The sequence below is a fragment of the Cebidichthys violaceus genome, unplaced genomic scaffold, assembly GCF_023349555.1.
Source record: "Cebidichthys violaceus isolate CVI_PGR_0920_01 unplaced genomic scaffold, fCebVio1.0.p SCAF_3, whole genome shotgun sequence".
In the NCBI taxonomy this organism is placed as follows: domain Eukaryota; kingdom Metazoa; phylum Chordata; class Actinopteri; order Perciformes; family Stichaeidae; genus Cebidichthys; species Cebidichthys violaceus.
In genome coordinates this window covers 8,597,353-8,618,348 of record NW_027176483.1, presented here as the reverse complement: position 1 = coordinate 8,618,348, position 20,996 = coordinate 8,597,353, and the positions used below count along the sequence as shown (strand labels likewise).

Sequence of the window (20,996 nt, the reverse complement as noted above, 5' to 3'; positions counted from 1 at the left end):
AGAAAAAAAAATATTATTACTTGTTATTGTTTTTCATATTAATTTTGATACCATTCAATGCTTACTTGAACCCTGATTGGGAGAAGTCACATTGGATTTCACCAGATGCTTAAAACAATTGAAAGGGTGAGTTAGGGGAGGTGAGGTCTGTCTGCGCAGGGCGAGACTCACACACGGACTGACCGGGAAAAAAACAAAGGTGACCCAGAAGACTTCTGGGCTGACTCAGCCGTCATAACATGATTCAGCAGAATAAAACAACTGCTGTCCCTCCAGGATGAGATTACCCCCCCCCCCCCCCCCCCCCCCCCCCCCCCCCCACACACACACACACACACACACACACACACAGACACACACACACACACACACACACCTAAAGTTCTCCAAGACATAAGCACAGTGCAGCTTTAATTTAATATTGCACAAACTACAGCAAAGCAGGCACCTTTCCAATAGAGTGAGTCACTGATGCTCATTTTAAGAAAGCCATATCCATCAAGGAAAACTAGTGTCACAGTATAAGAAACGGGCCGAGAGTACGACAAGGACAAACAATATCAGGCTCAGGAATATATCCTGCTAATCCCTTGGCAAACAGGTGTGACCCCTTCAGCCAATAACGCTTTCAGTTATTTAGAAAGTAAACAGAGAAGGCAAGGCTGCAGGTGACAATGATACATTTGGAGTGGACACTCCCATTCCCTTCACAAACGTCTTAGGCAAGAAAAAAAGTCTTTTCCCTCACTTTATCCAGCTGCTGTCAACAGCTAGCAGCCTTCTGAGGCTGTACTCAAGTTTTGAGCTAATTGCTAATGTCACTATGGCAATGCTAATATGCTGATGTTTAGCAGGTATAATGTCTACCATGGCTGTGACAAATTGTTAAAAAGCAGTGCTTAAAGTTCAGGAAATGTTGCAGAAATTTGAAAAGAGAAATTACAAAGTGTTTCCAACACCCTACGGATTAAAAACTAAATAAAGAGGAATCTAATAAACTGGGTTAAGTTAAAAGAGCAACTTAAGCTGCTCCTAATTCAGTGGCAAAGTTGTGGGCAGTGTTGGCTGTGTCTGTCTTCTTGATTTAAAATGATCAAAACCTTGCACCAACCGGTTGGCTTCGCCAGGGAACGAAACACTGATGACAGACAGAGAAGAGTCTGAACACAAGGAGAGCGAGTACACTGAGTGGAGTTAGTCTGACAAAGTCTCGACTCTGAGCATCTGCAACACCGCCATGCTGTATTCATGAGCTCAGAATTGTTAAAGGTCGGTCCTGACAGTGTTGGTGCCAACAGAACGCAATACGTTTAGAGGCGTGAGACAGGTGGCAGTATAATAAAACTGGGATTTGGAAATTGCTCTCTCCTTTCTACTGTTTGGCTCTGAGCTCACCATCCTTTTTAATGGTGCTGCTGTTTGACTGCTGGCGATGGGAGAACATAAGGTTTGAGACTTCTGGTTATTTCAAGGAAAGTACAACTTTCTGGATACTCTGTGAGGAATCATATGCCACTGTAAAAAAACACTGTGTTGCAGAAGTAAATTACTTTTTTAACTAAAGACAATTTTACAATCACATTTGAGTATTTTGTTCTCGCCATTTTTAAAGATAATAGTCAATTTTGTGACCATAAGCATGAATAGTCACTAAATCTCTTTTAATGTAGATAAATTAATACTGCTGAATTAACTCTGCATGTAGAGCGTGAACGTAGTCAGTTCTTCCTGTAACTATGATGTTCTTTAACAGCTCAAAAAACATAAACATTGTTTTATCAGCTCGATACTTCATGACTTTCCTTTCTCTTTTTTTTCTATAACGAAGTAAAGTCAATGTTACTCATGGGTAATAAAATAACATAAAGAAACATTTTTGAGCATTTCACTTTCACATTTAGTTTAGGAACCTCCTGCCTTTGCCCAAATGTCACTAATTATTTGATGACTGTGCCATTTGACCTTTTAAAAATAGAAAATATTGTTCGTTGGAATTGCTTTTAAGAAGTCTGTATTCCAAAGCACTCAGTGAGTTTTAAAACCCTGCAGCCCTCCAGGCTACCTTGGAGGATCAGCCACATCACTCTGTGCCTCATGTTACTAAAAATAAAACCATATCCTCCAGTTTACAGGGTCATTGATGACTGAGCTTTGTAAACCCTCGTAGCATACCAATTTATCACTCCTTGAGCTACATATCGTCTTGGTGAAAGGAAATGGCAGCGGCATTGTGTCGACTCATCACCTGCACACCTGCACATTCAAACCACGTTTTGATTTTCACAGCTTCACACAGCGATCGCTTAATGGTTATTCATCTTGTTTTGACTGAGGAGCCTTTATCCCTGTCCATCATCCTCATGCTCATTAATGAGCACGCTCCACAGTTTTGTTTTATTCTTAACGAGTATTACCTCCGCAAACAGCGGGTCCCTCAGGTCCAGGAAAGCAGATATTGCTCCTTTCTGACCACCTAATGGGAGTGTAATGTGCTGTGACACTGCAGGCAGCGGCTGTCAAAACAGTGGACCCTGTTCAACGGCCGACCAATTGTTCTGAAGGGTGCTGGACTGGATCAGTGCATCACAGCAGCCAGCACCGAGTCTCGCACGAAACACGCTGCCCAGAACACATTCACAGCACACAGTGTGCTGCCCAGACCGGCTTATAGCGAGACACCAGATGAGGACTAACCTGGTGCAGATTAGACTTCAATTACTTACTCTTTCAAGTGATCAGGATATCATCACCATAAATCAAAACAAGCAGAAAAGCATAAAGACACTATCAGTTCTCTGAGTGATAAGAGAAAATAAAACCCACTGCAGGGCCTTCAGTATTTTAGGCATGGTTTTTAATGGAGCTAGAGTTAGTAGGAACTACATTAACGGAGGCAGTGATGCTTTGACTAAAAAACAAACTAATTACATTTGCTTGCTAAGTCAGTCAAACATGAGAGATGCTTGAAAGGTTGATGCTCATTTAGACATAAAAACTAAGCCGCTCCAGTAAAGAAACAAATCCTAAAATGCTGACAGGATTACGTTTCACAGGACTTTATGAATGTGAAAACAGATTGCTACTGTAGAGTCTACACTGAGAAAGAGTAGACGTCTGTGTGAGCAGCTCTTAATGGCCGACAGGTATTCGTGTTGCTGCTTTTTGACTGTTTTATTTACGTTACAGAAATATCGAGCTGAGCTGAATGTGCCTGACAAGCAGGGCAGCTACCAGTTCACTCTGTGGTGCTCTCAAGCACTCAGGAAAAGATAATGTCTAATCTGCTTCTACAGTATCTCACAGCGGCAGATCAGACCATCGTCTAATATCACACCCACCGTCTGTGATACACAGTCATTCATAGTTTCTGGAAACAGCAACAAAAACTCAGAGAAAGCCTTGTTATCTAATTTTTTCTTTCAGCGTTAAATGCACATCTGCCTCACTGTTTCCAGACACGCATCGATTGTGCAGCATCATGGACTCATGCAGGAGCAGCCAGATTCTTGGTTAGAGCTCTGACCGTACTCGCTGCCGATCAACACATTGTGTAATAGCAGTGTTGTGTTGGCCGGGCCTCCATGTGACAAGCAGACAAACCTAATATTGCAGACACTAGCAGCCTGCCACCAGGAGTCGGGAAGCACACACACACACACACACACACACACACACACACACACACACACACACACACACACACACACACACACACACACAGGTACACTGAGAAGGGAAAAAAGAGGAACAAAAAGAGGAGGATGAGAGCCCTACATCCATCCTCTGTGTCCTCCACTTCATCTCCAAACCCTGAAATCACAGAGCAGACGTCTCCTCTCCCCAACTGCTGCTCACCCTTTCAGATACTCCTCCCTTTATTTTCACCAGTACTGTAATCATCATCAAAACTGTCATCATCATTATTATTGTTATTACATTTTCAAAAAGTGCAGATAGAACTTCCCTGTGCCCTCGGTCAGAAGGCAGGGCAGTAAAGGAGAATGGGGGAAACAATGGCAGTAAGAAGAGCAAGAAGAGCGCAAGATGAGAAAGAGAAAAGAGAAGATTTCTGCCGAGTCTGAATTTTGTTGCTCCTGTGAACACACGCACACGCACACATACATAACCAGGCACATATTAGCGCAGCACACCATACAGTCAAAATCAGTGGAGATCGACTCCCATCAGCATGAGACAACAGCACAGGGCAGCACGAAGAATTCATAGCATCAATAAAGAGACAGAAGTGTGCACACACAACCGAATGCATGTGCACAAACATTTTGCTTCTGTTTTCATCTTAAAATTGGAAGAAGATTTTAAATTGGTTTCCTCAGTTGGTGATGCTGCGAAAAATGACATCATCATATCATGGGGGGGCTTTTTTGTTTTGTTTGTGTTTGTTTTTTCATCTTCTTTTTTCTCTCTCCATGTCAGGGCTTTGTCTGGAAAAATCAGGAGCGATCCATTTCATAAGTTTATTGTATTCCTGCTTTCCTAGTTTCGGAACGTTTTTTTCATTTTAATCTCTATTTTTGTTGGAGCTACAGCACAGCACCCACAACACACAGACGATAAGGGTGGGGGTCCAGAAAGGGTCGGATACACTAATATTGTGCACCAGAGGAAGAGAGAGAGGGAACAATAAGGGGGAAAAAATGAGATAAAGAAGAGCATTGAGAGGAAAAAAGAGGAGGGAGGAAAGAGACAGCAGTATCAGTTCCTTCTAGAGTACAGCTGGTTTCATCACAAACCGAGTATTGATTGCTTTCCACATCTTCAGTTGAACATTAAACCACTTTTGAGTAAAAGGAGGGAGGACTGAAATGGGGAGAGGATATTGTACACTTGAGACAGATGACAAGGAAACAAATGAAGTGACAGGAGAGATGGGAAACAGCAGACAGGCTTTGGATAAGATACCGTATATTAGACATGTGTATGGGGGAAGTTCTGCCAATCCATTTACCTCATTTATTAACATATATATATGTACATATTGTACATACTGTATAGTATTGAGTACCTGGAATAGTCATACAATAGGATTATATGAGAATAGATCGTTACTTAAGATTCTCTGTGATCCCACGGGACTGGCACCTTAAATGGGTCGAGGGGCTGCAGTGCAGTTCAGATTCAAGGGGTCGACAAAGAAACTGAATATCGGGACGCCACAGGCAAAGTGCATAAGGACAGATAGACATACAGACAGGGGGTCAGAAACAGGGGGACCATTGGCAAAGTGGTGAGACACAGAAAACTAAGACACGGCTGTATGAAGAAGAGGGAACAGAAGAAGTGAGAAGAGTCGGAGAGAAATAGAGATCTTGAAAAAAAAAAAAGAGTTTAAAGGTTTAATAGAGCAGATGGCTAATTGTACCCGTGTTTCGCAGCCTGGCAGCAAGTCAGTCTTGTGCATAAGGACGGGAGTGGGAGGAGGGAAGGGAGGAGGGGGAGCAGAAGACGGTAAGGGACCATGGAGGAAGCTGGGCGGTGCGATCAGGCCTTGAGAGCGTGCCACTGGGCGACGTTAGTACGCGGCCGAGCGAGCATGTCTTTCCAGTGCTTTACCTCCGCTGGTCCACTCTTCCACGATAGGTAGATCTGAGAGAGGGGGAGAAGGGAAGGGATGACAATGTAGACTAAATAATCTATAACCCTTTTCAGATATAGAGTACATGACATTGCTGTTTTGTTTTTTTGTCATTCAGATGTGTCATTTACGCGAACAGTCGCCTTTATTCAGACATGACAGCATCTTTTCGGAAAGAGCTGCAGTGTTTGGGCGATATTTGGCATCAGCTACGCGAGAGGAGCAGCGACGACAAGTTGTAAGGTAATGATATGAAGGAAGAAACGTGGTCTCAGTTCTCTCACAGGCTGCATCACTTATAGATTTTAAAATACATTTTGCTGTTGAGGCCTTAATCAATGAAGCCTATTTCTGCTATGATGTAACTCCCTGGAGTCTCCGCTGGTTGCCTGGCAACTACTAGAGGCAGACCAGAGCCAGGCTAGCAGTCTCCTCCTGCTTTTAGCCTTCATGCTAAGCTAAGCTAACCGTCTGCTGGCTGTAGCTTTATGTTTAATTGCCAAACATGAGAGTGGTATCAATCTTCTCATCTAACTCTATCTGCAAATAGATGTATTTTCCTAAAATGTCAAACTATCTAACTAACTATGCTTGCTGACCAGATAATCAAACTGTGAAGACAAAGTTCTTCCCGGACCGTTTCTCCTCATCGATTAGTTTGTTCACAGCTGGTGAAAAATGTGTTTAGTCAGTTATTAGTTACTGTATCGTTTATCCTCACTGTAAATTGCCATGCTCACATGACGAGCCGCCACCCAACCAAAGGTTACAACACAAGGCATACTACAAAGGGTTACCTTGCCGATAACGTCGTTGCGGCTGAGCCTGTCCTTGTCCATGACGGTGATGATGATGGTGGTCTCCCTCAGCACATGGGCGGGCACGTCGAAGGGGAAGGACTCGTTGAAAATGGGGTTCAGACAGCGCTTCATTGTCACCGTCTTCTTCTTCTCTACACGCTTATCCTTGTGCATCAGCCACACCTTCACATATGGATCTGCAATGTGGCCGCAGAAAACAGCCGTTTACATGAGAGCGAGGGTGAAGATGCTCTGGGAAGGTGAATTTTAGAGTCAGGATGGCAATTACCCTCTTAATTGTTTAAGTCAGGGAAGGAAGCAGGGAAGCAGATACCTAGTTTGAGCTCAAGGTCAACTTATCCCCTGAGCTAGGAAACATACAAATGAGGAAGTATTTATGGAAATAGGGCCTGGGATTTGTACTACCAATTCTGGTGCATTATCATATTCTGTGACACGAGCATACACCGCTCCTGCTACTGCACGAATCAGTAATTTTACAAAAATATGCCACAGAAAGTAATTCACATTGAGACTTTAAAGACTAGCACCAGACTGAGCTGACACAGATTTGGCTGGGCAGATCCTCATAGATATACAGAAAGAGAGGGAGCAGGAAGGATAGAGGGAAAGGGAGAGGTGCTTGATGTAATGTCACCATGCTGCCGCAGCTACAGTATCTACAATGCGACCCAGCTTAAGAGCTAGACGGCAACCGTCTTCTGCTGGACGGGTCGGCAAATGTTTGAACATGGATATGGAGCTTCCAATGTCAGGAGAGGGGTTTCAGATGGGTAAACAAGGGTTAAAAACAGAGAAAAAAGGCTAAACAAACATACCTGAGGTGCCCCCGATATCCATGGCTTTGAGATTTCGCGCTTTGATAATGTTCACAGTGATGGTGTTGGCTGTGGGATTATAGCAGAGAGACAGCAGCAGGTCTCCTCGTCTCCCCTGAGGAACACACACACACACACACATGACGACGTATGAATCCCCCAGTCTGATATCAGATTTCATCAGGGAACATCAAACTCCAGATTACTCACTATAGCTCGTTGTGCAATCTTACATCACTGCTCTAACCCCTTGTGCCAAACACAGATGCTAAACACAGTGACCAGACTGGCATAGCTGAGCTCGTTGCTCACCCTGAAATTACATCAATCAAGTTCACATGCTGAGAGCACTCAACAAATGGCGTTGCACTTTTAATAAACCTGTAACATCTGAATGAAAACATTGGATGTGTCATCTTTTGGCCTGATGGCCATCCCTCCCTCTCTTACACTGCCATCACTGCAGGGCTTGAGCTCCTTCCAGAAGGTCTTTATCTGGCCCAGTTCCACCTTGTTAAGGGGGATTGACACCTCTCCAATGGGGTCATTCCTGCTGAAGCGGTCGTAGTCCAACACCTGAAGGTATAGAGTGCGCTCTCTCACCTTCTCGTAAGGGAAGCCTAAAACAGAGACAGAATCAGAGGGAAGTTACAGCGGATGAAAAACATATTCTTGACAGCACAGAGAAGGCAGTGCAATCTGCACCGTGCGAACAGGGAGGGATTTGGCAAAGGCCAAAGTGCATTTTAAAAAGTCTCTCTCTCTCTCAAATGACTGAGAGGGATCATTACACTCACAAAGAACTATTTCATTCATGTTTCAAGAGCCCTGGCTGTTTTCTAATTTTAGAACCTTTTACACATTATTTTGGCTATTTTACTATCTGAACACATTGGTCATAATGAAACAACTTGCGATCATACAGAGGTGAGACACTCCTTCACTCTGGAGGCTGCTACTTAACATCTGCATTTTGCAGAGTTGAAGGTTTTATAAATGCAACAATTGTGTTCTAATTCCCCACCTTGTTTGGGAATTTTCACACAGCTCCCATAATGCTCTTTCCGGGTTTCGACCTTTGTCGTTGCCATTAACACTTAATGGAACAATGTTACAAATTTATGCTTGTGAGCCTGTGATTGCTGCAACACTTTTATTCTTGAAGGAGAAAATTGATACCACCGTTAAATATAACTCTACAGTATAGCTTAGCTTCACTTAAAAACAGTAAGTCAGCCTGGCCTTACGTTTACACTTTGGTTTTTGAACAGCTTAAACAAACAAGATGTAAATTGGTGAGCTTTAACTGTTGCTATGATCGGTAAACAGTACCGATCATCTCAGCTAAATCTGAGCAACAAAGTAATTATGTGTATTTACCAAAATGTCTAACTTTTGCTTTAAAAAGGATTTACAGCTATGGCAAACCCTAATAACTACTCACCATAACCAACACCATAATTAGCAATGTGGTCTTATATGAACACAAAGTGATATGACAAAGTTTGAGCATTTTGGTTATTTCACATGAGAGTTGTCAGTGTTCAACTGTTAATACATAATTACTGGCTTATTTAGTTAGGAACATTAAATGTTGTAGGGATATGTGTAAGTTTTCAGGGGCTTCAATGGATGGAAATGAAAAAATGTAATAAAAAGTTATTTTATATAGATATATAACCGCAACAGTTCTTTGATACGTAGCTGAGTGGAAACAACACAGACCCTCAAACAGGAAGGTTTCGTTCCAGTGGGGGTTGAGGTTCTTCCTCTTGACCTTGGTCTCCAGCTTGTGCTTTTTGTCGGGCAGCAGGTAGATTTTGACGAAGGGATCGGAGGTGCCGGAGAAGTCTTTGGCCGGGAGCTCCTGGCCCCTGAGAAGTTTGACGGTGAGGGTCGTGTTCTGGAAGCTGTAGCCTATGCTGAACTGGATCCGGCCCAGCTTCTCACTGATTGGCCCTTCACCGTCATCATCCTCCGATCCTGGGGACAGCTGTGGGGGCCACAAATGCAGTCAAATAAATATAAATACATGCAGCAGCAGCAGCAGCAGCAGCAGCAGCAGCCACTCATCACATGGATAGTTCAGTCCAAGGACACACACTTTCTCTGACACACAAGCACACACACACACAGACCGTGACAGAGTGAAGCTGTGATGGGAGGAGATTTTAGAGCTGCATTTCTATCACGGCGTACTCAAGCAGCTGCTCAAAGGTCTGACATTAAGAAGACTGAGAGAGTTTAATTTCCTTTCTAATGTTCTTAAGAGGCAGGAGGCGCTCAGATTAAAGATAGAGGAGCTTTAGACCACCCATTCTCCCTCACAGCCACTCTGACTGCTTTATCACTGCTGTGCACTAAAAGGCCACTATCTGATAGAAGGCAGCGGACAGAGAGTCAGAGAGAGAGAGAGAGAAAGAGAGAGAGACAAACAGAAAGAGAAGGAAAGAGAGAGAGCATTGCATTAGGGGCACGGCGAAAACTAAAGCACAGCTCAAGGTTAGCATTCTGCACTTGAAGCTAAGCTCCACTTCTTTTCTCCCCGTGGCTCCACCTTCTGTCGCTCTCCTTTATTGTTTTCTCCCTCTGCAACAATAGCATTGATTTGGAATGAAGCGTTTGAGGACTTTGAGGGAGTTCATAAAGACCACTTTGTGCAAGTGTCTCCACTAATACTTTGAAAAAGACCAGCCGGGTTGTTTGGTTTGCAGGCAAACTCTTTCTCTGAGCATTACCTGAAATTGTTGATTTCAGTGCCTTGGGTTAGAGCTTAAATTTCAAAGTGGAAAAGACTCACTTGCTCAGCTTTTGTCAATATGGGTTTTAGAACTGACAGGCAGAGCAAGTGTGAAATATTCCAAGTCTAATTTATGAAACAGTGTGAGTCACCTTGGATGGCTTGTCTCGCTTGATTGCCGCTGTAGGAACTGTCTGTGTTTTTTTTCTCATATTATGGCATTCTTATTACCACGTGCAGCTTTAAATCAACCTCTAGCATGGAGGATGATTCTGCAACACAAGTCCTACCACTCAGAGTTGCCTCATGTCGTACAGCCAAATATTACATGCATATGTGATCATTGACCAATTCATTCCAAAACCGTGGGCATCAATATGATTCTTCCACTCTTCTGGTTTAAATATTTCCAAATAATTTAGTTTCCATACAGCCACAAGAGCATTAATGATGCCGGGCACTGATTTTGGTGGATATGGCCTGGCTCACAGTTTGCGTTCTGATTCATCACCAAAGATGTTGGATGGGGTTGGCAGGCTAGTTGAAACTGGAATTGTCATGTCAAGGTCAGTTTACTCATCATAAGGAGTACTACTGCAGTACACCAGTGAAAACAGCTGTATAATACCATCTGTGATTTTGGACTAAGCGTTCTAAACTCTAAGACATGAAACATACTCAGGACTAAACATCAAAGTATATTGGCCTCTTTTGCATCAATTAATTTTTAATCTATCTATTGTGAGTCCTTCTACATTTCGCTACATGAATAAGTCTGGCAAAATTCTATATTTTTTGTACTGTCAAAGTAATTCCATGAAAAGTCAAAAATGAATAATGAATTCATCCTGTGGTTGTCTATGTAGCTTAAGCCTCGTCTAGTGTATTCCTCTGTGCCATAGTCATCTAAAAAATATTAAATACACATAAATGAGACACATCATTGCACTGGATGACAAGTCCGGATAGAATAAACACCTTAAGTATTTTTTTAGTCAATCCCTCAATACCACATCGTATATTCATCAACGGACAAAGATAGTCCAAAACATATTTGTTATTTACTCCCATTTCACTCACACTTAATAAGATCTGCAGCTGTTTTAGGAAATAACTTTTTGACTCAATTGGTTCAATAGGAAACAATGTGGTTGATGTCACAGACAGGGTAGGACAGGCTATCATTATGTTCAACTATTGGCTTTTAACGGGATATATTGGCAATTAAATAATATATAATAACATACTCCTCAGCATAGGAGGAGTGGATGGGTGTGGTGGGATACCAGTTCTTACCATCACCATGTCTCCTGTGAGGGAGTTGGCCAGGTCAGTTACGGAGGAGTGGCCGTCAGCATCAGGGGGTTGGCCCTTGGGACTGTTCGCTGGCTTGTTGCCCCTGTAAGCAGAAACACAGGTTGACCCGGAGGGGAAACGGCGAGGACATGTGCTGAGAAGCTAGCTCGTCTCCAGAAAGAGAGAATGTCTGAGCACACAGGGAGTCCAACCTCCACCTGTTTGGTGCTTGAAGACCGCCTATCTGAAACAACCAATTGAGTCCAAGTTTGCTTTGGATAGATGTCACTTCAAAGTAGATTGTGCTTTCTCTAGCTATCATGAGCGAAGCCAAATAAAATCTGCCAAAGATTCCACAGATTAACGGCGGGCGCTAGAACTGAGGGCATTTGATGCGGTGAGTTGTGTTTGATGAAACTTGGAATCTGAGATGACTATACATATGTCCAGTGTGGCAAACATCCATATCTCTAACAAGAAAGTTACCTCCACCAAGTAAACAAACATATTTTCAGACAGAACACAAAACAGAACCACTAAAAATAAAATTGATAGAAACCAATCCATTATCTCCAAATCCCCAAAGAGTTCATGATTAACCTTATTTACTCTACAGACATTAACGGGACACACATGTATAATGACATGTATAGCAACATGACGTCACTATAAATACAATAGACAAACATGTATAGCAACATGTAGAGGACCAGACGTTTAACAGGACAGATGTGGAACAGTTCTGTAAAGTGTGTGTGCGTGCGTGTGCGTATGTGTGTGTGTTAAAATCTCTCAGTTATTAAGAATATGCATCATCAACACAAAATATAAATAAAAGCACAAAAGAGAGAACAGAGATCTCCCATGGCACAGCTGGTACTTAGGTACAAATGTTAACAGATGTTAAGTTAAGTTCCCTCACAGGAGGATTGTTGAAAACATAACGTTAAAGTGGGACAAACATTCTGGGAGAAAAACCTCTATGTTTATACATCATGAAAACAAGGAGAATCACAAAGTGTAAAGAAAAAAAATTTGCAAAAATAGAAAAATTAAAAGAGAATAAATATGCGATTAAAGAAAGGATGAAAAAGATAGTAGAAGAGAGAGAGATAAATGTGAAAGTCCTGGCCAATGTAATGTGACACATTGGACACACAGCACTCCATAGATGACTGGTCAAGGCACATGGAGAGGCTGCACACTGAAACACTGTTGGGCAATAAACAAACAGTAAATAGAGAAGAAAAACAAGAACAGACACACAGAGAAAGAGAAAAGAAATGAGCAGACTCAGAGAGGATGCAGAAGTTGCAGACACACACACTGAACATAAATCATAAAGACTGTAGATAAGATAAAAGGTTCAACAAGGAAAGTAAGAAATAGAAAAGCAAGCTGAAAATTGTTTATCTGTATTAGAAGAGATAGCAAGTATTAATAGCATGAACAGTGAGGTTACGAAAACCAAAACCAAAGAGAGAGTGAGATTGTTACAAACACCAGCACATTAGAGAGAAAAACAGAGCTGCAAGAAAAGATAGGGAATGAAGGAAGGAAAGCCTGGAAACACAAGAGAGGCTTAGTTTGGTCAGTCTGATAAGTATCAAAGAATAGGAGACAAAAATAAAGAGCTATGCACATACAATATATCTAACAGGAAACAAAGGGGCGGACATGATAAAGGGAGAAAAAGAGCACACAGAAGAAAAGAAAAAGACAATAAATACAATTGATCACCAGGAAAAGGAGAGCAAGAACCATCGTTCTACATGGAGAGCTCAAAATAAACGATAGATGAGATATAGTATGAAAGAGAAATAAGGCGTAGATATACCATTAAAAAATATAATATCATTGAAAACACAAAAAGGGACAAATAGTAAGAACATAGGAAATGCACATTTAGAGTGTCACAAAAGAGGGCGTTGGTAGAAATAACGTAATAACTACATATTATAGAAGGTAACTTTACATCTAACCTGATTTTCAACCTTTAAGCAACACTCTAAAAGTGTGGACTGGGGACACAAGGGCCAAAGCACAAACTGGCATTGGCTACATGTGCATATACAATATATGCAAGTAGTTGTCACTCACAGAGAGTGAAGGCAATGCCTTGAACAGGCAGGAAACAAGGAGCCCACAGAAAGTCTGTCTGTCTGGCCAGCAATCTCTGTCGAGCTTTTCACTGAGAGAATGTACTTTTTTGTTTTGAGCGTTCTAAACTGTAAATTTGGATGAGAATTGATGTTGAATGTAATAATGTGTACATTTTTGCTGAAGACAAGGACAGAACCGGGGGGAAATATTCTGACAAATAGACAGACAGAAAAAGCAAGCAAACAAGACAAGCAAACAGACAATCACTTCAACCAGCAAAGGAACCAGAGCGAGACGGGGGGAAGGAGGGATGTTAACCATTTCGAGAAGGGAAGGGAATATTCATCAATTGGCGTTAGTCGTATTAGTTGCCAAGGGAGGTAATTGCATTTTCAGGAGACTGTTTTGTCTTTGCACAAACTCTAAACTGCAGGCAACGAGTTTGAGAGGCAAGGAAAAGGTTGGGTAAAACGCTTAACCAAGATCTGGGGATCAGCTCAAAAGAGCTCTATAAAGCATGGGGAGAGACTTCGGGTTTGAAGTAAAGCAAGGCACCTCCCTCCTCCTCCACCTCCCAACTATCGATGGGGGAGTGAACGTCTTCAATTATTCATTCTCCTTCATGCTTCATTCAGGGGTTCAGTGCATTCTCAGGTAAGAGCTAGTGCATCCAGGGGAATGGCCTTTCTACCAGCCCTGCTCTACAACACCTGAGGTGGACCTCCGCTCCAACGCTGCCTCTTTAAACAAAGCAGCTGGAGCTGCGGATTTCTCGCAAAAAAGAATATACTTCCTCCAGATCAAACAGTATATCATGAATTGAACATGAAGGTTGGTTTAAGTTTATTCAATTTCTATTAAAAGGAATATTAATTGTGGCAGATGGTGATACTACAACTGCAACATTTTGGTGCCAATGCTTTTTCTGTCCCACCCCTTGGGGGTTGATAATGGAAGTTGACGCTTTAGAGCCTGCAGTTGTCTACAGTATCCAGTGGGAGGCAGAGTGGACTCGAGTTTAGATCAGATTCTCCCACAGCTAAGGACCAGAAATTGGGCTGTTGGCATAGCAACGGCTCTAGAAACAGAGACCATACATTTGAGGGTTTGGGGTGTGCGTGACAAGAGGTTGTTGGGAGGGGAAGCAGGGAAAGGGTGTGTTTAGAGGGGTACAGCAAACAGGCAAACACACTGAGAACAAAGAAGATAAGGTATAGGATATATGACAGGTACGGGTGAGAACCTCGCAGACACACACATGAACAGACATATGGAGGCAGGCGGGGCCACTTTGGGTTTCACCGTCCTGTGATACTATCCTGTTTTGTTACCTGACCGAGGGCCAGCAGCTCGAAGAGAGGGGGAGGGGGGGAAAGACTCCACTTCTAGGCTGGAGAGAGACGCGAGAAAGAAAGCCCAACCCAGCCCTCTTTTTTTTTCCCACCCCTCTGCAAACATGTCACAGTCAAACAAACACGCTCGCCTGAGACCATGAAGTGATGTATTTTCAAAGTCTATGCTCAATTTCATAGTCGCCCACTAGATCTATCATTCTTCAGAGGCCACAGCATACTTTCCAGGATCATACATAGTCAAAGCCACAGCAGTGAAGCATGGCGCTGCTTACATAACTCATCATCCACATGAAACACATGTACATTCACACTAGAGTCAGTCATTCCTGCTGCTTCACTTCTCAGGCTATGACCAAAGATTCTGCTGCGACATAAATATGGATGTGTTCACTGTTACCTAATTACTTCCTGCATGTTAGAACTAGAAATGAGTCTAAAATAGCATCATTTACTGAAATCCCATTTCAGGAAGAAGCAACACGGGAGGTGCTAAATGTTTGCCTTCTGTGTCTCTGCCTCTTCAAATGGAATATTAAAACCACAAGACATTTCAGCGGGTGCCAAACGTTGGTCTGTATGAGCACTGTTTTATGTCTATTTTCATTTTATTATTGGCTGTATTCCAAATGTGCGACTCTTAAATTTGGTGGCCAGCAATTGCCCTTTTGCCTGATACAGTTACGCATGATTACTTTTGAATCCAAAGACAAGCTTAGTGTCTACTCTATCTATACAAGTTCAGCCCCACCTCCCTTTATGGCCTCCCAATACTCTCTGCAATTTAGCATTTATGATGTTTCCAAGCTTAATTAAAACAACTAACCTCTCATTCTGGGGAATTTCGGCAACATGAAATCATCAAAACGTTTTTTAAAAGTCTCAAGAGTCTACCAAATGTTTTGCATCCCGATTAGATTCAAAGATTGCCTCTGAGGTGGAGGCTGCTGCAGATGTGCCACCTGAGGCAGGACACAAAAGTCCTCGGTTAATGCTCCAAATAGCCATCATCTGATCTGTATGTATGAGATGAGCATGTGTACCAGCATGTACCTGCTGGCTAGAGTGCTGCCTTCAGCCCTGCATAACGCATGGATGTGCAGAGTACAATAAAGTACTCTCTCATAGGGAAGATGGATTTGCACCCTGGAAATATTCCCTCATCCTCCCCTGACATATGGATGGATGGATGGATGTGCGACTGCACTAACCACTCTTAGTGACTCCTTTTCTTCAGCCTTAGTGCTATCTACTTTCCCCCGCCTGCATCTCATCACTTTCCCTGTGTTGTTTGGATGAGCATGGTGGCCACAGGGGCCCAAAGCCTCAGGGACAGTCTTAGGCAGAGCCCCTGAAGACTTGGCTGATTAGCCAGGCCTGTAAAGCCCCTGTCACAAGAGGAGCAGACTAGCAGAGCATAGCATAATCAATTTACATGTTTATGTACAGACAGATTATATCATCTGGAAGCATTGTAACAGCAAGGCCCGAAATTACCGCCTTAAAATGTTACCCTGCATATGTATGTGACCTCAGAATGACCTAAACACATCCTCCACCACCACCACAATAAAGACTAAACTCCTCCAAATCAGACTAATGCAGTTAGAGCACAAACCCACAATCATGACGTTACATAAATACGCATTTGTATTAATTTAAGTTAAAGGTCATAACCCCCATAAACCACGCTCGTCTTTGCCTCTCATGTCAAGTTAAGGAATCTACTAAAATCATGAATTATAAAGCACTATTATATAGCCCAAGCCCACTTGGCAATTAACAGCCACTAAAAGTGCATCCCTGAGTGCATCACATCTTTGAGGCAGAGAGTATATATCTATATTTATCCATATCTGCAAGATCCATTCTGAAACAAGAAAAAACTCCACTGGCTTACACAAAATTATGTAACATGAATGGATGAATAATTGAAAGACCACAGGCAAGTGGATTGAATGTTAATGTGGCATGAGGATATATCCCGCCTCTCCTGTTCTAAACCTCTATCCTCATTGGGCCTTTCGCTGGCTGCTCAGAAAGAGATCCAGATTCAAAGCTCTCAGGGATTGTGGCTTCTCGTTATAGCAACACTAGAGGAGAACCTACAGTGTACACAAGGTTCGCTGAATCGCAGCAGAATCGTTTGAGTGAAGACCAATGAGGCATTACTGACAATGAACAACCTAATTAAGCTTTCTAAGATCCACAATCTACGGGTGCCTAGGATATAAACATCTCAGTACGTGTGGCCACAGAATCTAAGCAACACACAATCGTTGTAATCCAACCGAGTTCCTCTGCTATTTCATCGTGCAAACCTTCCCTCCCTCTCGGAGTCACCACCAACAACTGTGATGCAGTTCAAGCTGTCAGTCAGCTCCTGCATCACTTCATCAACAAATGGCTATGCAGAACACTTTCATCCAGCGATCTCACACAAGGTCAGTGAAGGAGTGTAATGAATATTACACACTACAACACCTTCTCGTGGCCGGTGGGGATAGCAGCGTGTTTGTTCGGCTCGCCTTTGACTACGGCCAAGCAACAATGAAGCGTTAACACGCGGCTGAAGGGTAAACGAAAGGCCCCTCTATTGTTATTTGTGCCTGAAGCACTTTACATCCATGATGTTTAAATTAACAAGATTATTTGGCTGATTGTAGTGCAAAGACAGGAGTATTACTGTTTCCAGAAGTGCAAGAAGCACTTAGACTTTTTACTCAAGTAAAAGTAATAATACAACGACGTAAAAGTATAAGTCCTGCATTCAAACTCCAACTCAAGTTAACGTTCATAGGTATTGTGAGCTAAGGTAACATTAAGTATCAAATAGAAGTAATCATCTTGCATAAATATGTCTTCTGACATTATTAGATTGTGAATACTGATGCATCAATATGTTAGCAGCATTTTACTGTTGCTTACTGTTGTAGCTGCTCAATGTATGGCTAGTTTTAACTTCTTTATTTACTGTTAGGTACTTTAGTCCAGTGGTTATCAACCTACGGGCCACACTATAAAACTTGGTTAATCTTTAACTAGGCATTATTTTGTATAATTGAATCCATGTGTTATTAAGTCAAATCTGATTCTGTACATCAACTATTAACTATAGCTGTTGAATAGTTATTTCCACCACTGGTTGTTGTTCCACTAATGTAGGGCACCACATATCAGTTGTGCAGAGCAGCTCTTTGATATTCATCAACAGTGGAGAGTTTCCCTTTTATGTTACATTGATGAGGCTTACGTTTGAGAGTCACATGAACTATTCACATTAACTTCAGAGGCTTTATGTTTGGCTGAAATAATTTGTCACATGTTGTTGAGATGATTCATTTAGTTGAATGGATTGATGCAGGTATGGCGATGAGTGATGGGCACACAAAGGACATGTTTGATGTAAATGCACAGACTCGATGATATGGCTACACAAGGACTGTGGAGAGCGGGAGACGAATGAAAGCGTAGCTTTGTCTCCGGCTTGAGAGTCCCGTTTAAAATGAGCAATATGCCACGAGCATGATTGATTAAATCATGGTCAGACATCAGTGAAGTCAGCACTAACACCACAGGGAATGACACACTCCCAGCAAGCTTACACCTTGCATTTCTAATATACTGTAGGCTTACAACATCTATACGAGCCTCTAAATTTAGCATCCAATTAAAGTGTAACTAAATCATTTATTATACATTTTAATTTCTAATCAATCATGAAACAAATAAAACAATGAGTGGCTCAAGTGGAATTAGTTTACAAGTAGGGAGAAGGCTACACAGGAGCTTGAAGCTTTCATAATATTCAAATCTTTTTACTTCCTAGTTCTCTTTTGTTCACAGACTGTAAGCTCCAGTCATTCTGTTTGGACTTAAATAAATTAGATGAACCTCAGGTTAATGTAGAAAACACCACAAAGCAGTAAATCACTGTTAAATCATGGTGGGTCCTGTGATCAACGGGCTGGACTGAAAGGCTCGCGGTTTCTGCTTGCTGTATTGTCTATTAGTGGATTTCACAACCAGGTTTCCGGGTGAACGCAAAAGCTGGGAAAGCCAGATGTAATGTGCACAGCAAATTACACAGAAAATTGTACTCCTCTGTGGCTCTACGGGTTTCACACTAATCCTGAACAATGGAAATGTTTTCGATGTTCACAAAAGCGACATTTTTACTGAAAGAATATTTTCATGCTTGTTTGTAACTCCATGCAGCGCTGTGTTGACAAGGAAAAGGCCACAGGATGCTTCAGGGCAAGAGACTAAAATGAAGCAGACAAACCAAGAGGCAAATATCTCGTTGTCGATGTAGTGTAGCACCAAAGGCTAACTTTTTATGATAAATAAAAGGTGCTTATTAGTTCCGGGAGGACAATCGCTGTCATGCTAAAGACGCAGGAGACCCTACAGCTGTCTCCAGTTGCACGGCCCACATGTGCAGCTTCATATTGCAGCTGTGCAGTCTAGATAGGAAAACAGTTACCATCTGTATTGTAATAGAGCCCTAGTTTAAAATCATGTGTCAAATTGATGGAACACTTGTGAATGAGGAATAATTGGTGTGACGAGTAAATCAGAATTTGTTCACCCTCCCCTGTCATTTTGTTTTAAGGTGTGTGTCATATTATGTATCTCCAAATTGTCCCCAATTTGTCACAGAATCAAAGTGAGGTTAAAACGACCTAATTGGACTGCTGAGGAAATCGAGTGTTTCGCATCTGCCTAGGGCTGGACCATTCGTAGGATTTCACTCTGACACTATGGTGCTACACGCTGGTGTGAATAATCACAACCACCATCCACGGCCATAAAGGGAACAACAAAAGCACAGCGCGGTTTCAGCTATTTGATTCACATGACACAGCCACTGTACTCATTTGTTAGTCTTAAACTGTTCCACAAAAAGTTGGACGAAATCCTAAACAGAATGCTAAACTAATTATTTTGGGAGATAGGGAGATGCTAGTGAGATTGGTGCATCCTTAAAGATGAGTGGAAATATTTTGGCTTCTAGTGTGTAAGGTAGCTGGCAAGGAAAAGGTTTATTTTTAGCAGCGTGTTTATGTAAGTGACTAACATGTTGTGGAATAATGAGGAGGCTCTCTGGGCCCTCGGTGGAGCTACAGAGATGGGACTCTCAGAGCAGCAGAGGGTGATTGAAGGAAGCTAATGAGCAGGAGGGAAAAAAAGCAAAAACGGGAGTAGAAAGGATTATAAAAAGCATGAAAATACAAAGGAAATACAACAATTACCAATGGGAGGTCTCTGTAAGGCAAGAGTGAAAAGACAAACGAATAGAGATGAAATGGTGGAGGAGAATGTCATTGCGATGGGGGAGATAATTATCACGGTCAGGAAAAAAAAAAAGACCAATGGCATGAGAAAATGTTGGTTTTATGTGATTCGCTGAAATTTTAACCCTAAAAGCAGAAAAAAGGACTGGAGTACCAGTGAGAATGTCACTGCCGTGATTTATGAACTCATTGCTGCTTTTTAGCTAACATCCAAATCTCTTTACTCATCTCAGCATTTCAGGCATTTTTTCTACATTTGGTCTCATCGTCAGCTCTCATTTTTATTTCTGTAACAGTGTGTTGAGCTCTGGGGCTATTTCAGGTGCAGGTCTTTGGCGCAATGCACTTAAGTGCAGTGACTCACCGAAAACACTACAAAACAAAAGTACTCTCCTCTACCAATATTCTGAAATGATTTCTTCTTTTTCTTTGATATCATATCCTTCACATACTTTCATTTGCACCCCATCATTCTCTCACACACAACAAGCACTCTCGTACGTTATCTGGTACCTCTTCTCAGGAGGGGGCTCCTGATTGGCTGGTGGGGGTGCCTGCGCTGTTTCCTGCAGGTCAGGGATATTGGCAAAGTCATCTTGCTCGGCCACACCAATGGCCAGAGCCAGGACCACCAGCTTCCCCTCACTGGCTCCCCATAAAATAAATACGATAAAGAGATAGATACAGAGAAAGAACGAGAGGCCAGAAAAGAGAACAGATGCAAAGGATAGGGAAATCGGACATAAAGAAGGTGTGGTGCAGGGGGGAGAGAAGAAAAGAGAGGTAATTTTAAGTGACAGCGAGGACAGAAAGTAGAGAGGCGGGACAATAAGAGACCTTATGACATTAAACAGAGGAAGTAGTTACAGACAAAATGGTCATAAAGTGAAAAATGCAACAACCCAGCAGTAAGCACTTTGTCCAGGGAAGGATATTTAAAAGAAACCTTAAACTGAAAGGCCAAATTAATGAT

At 42.2% G+C, this 20,996-nt stretch overlaps 1 protein-coding gene across 2 annotated transcripts in view; it reads right to left on the bottom strand.

Moving 5' to 3' along the window:
* Positions 1 to 325: 325 nt before the first annotated feature.
* syt7a (synaptotagmin VIIa) overlaps positions 326 to 20,996 on the bottom strand; it is a 69,001-nt gene continuing 48,330 nt past the window's right edge. The window contains exons 5-11 of one of the 2 annotated variants that reach the window (XM_068722595.1): positions 20,537 to 20,668; positions 11,272 to 11,374; positions 8,961 to 9,228; positions 7,686 to 7,855; positions 7,236 to 7,350; positions 6,394 to 6,593; positions 326 to 5,607 (exon numbers count right to left, since the gene is read on the bottom strand). In XM_068722595.1, the coding sequence (XP_068578696.1) occupies positions 5,503 to 5,607; positions 6,394 to 6,593; positions 7,236 to 7,350; positions 7,686 to 7,855; positions 8,961 to 9,228; positions 11,272 to 11,374; positions 20,537 to 20,668 (1,093 nt within the window). In that variant the 3' untranslated portion in view covers positions 326 to 5,502. The remainder of the gene's footprint in view (positions 5,608 to 6,393; positions 6,594 to 7,235; positions 7,351 to 7,685; positions 7,856 to 8,960; positions 9,229 to 11,271; positions 11,375 to 20,536; positions 20,669 to 20,996) is intronic. The other variant, XM_068722594.1, reaches the window with a different exon arrangement.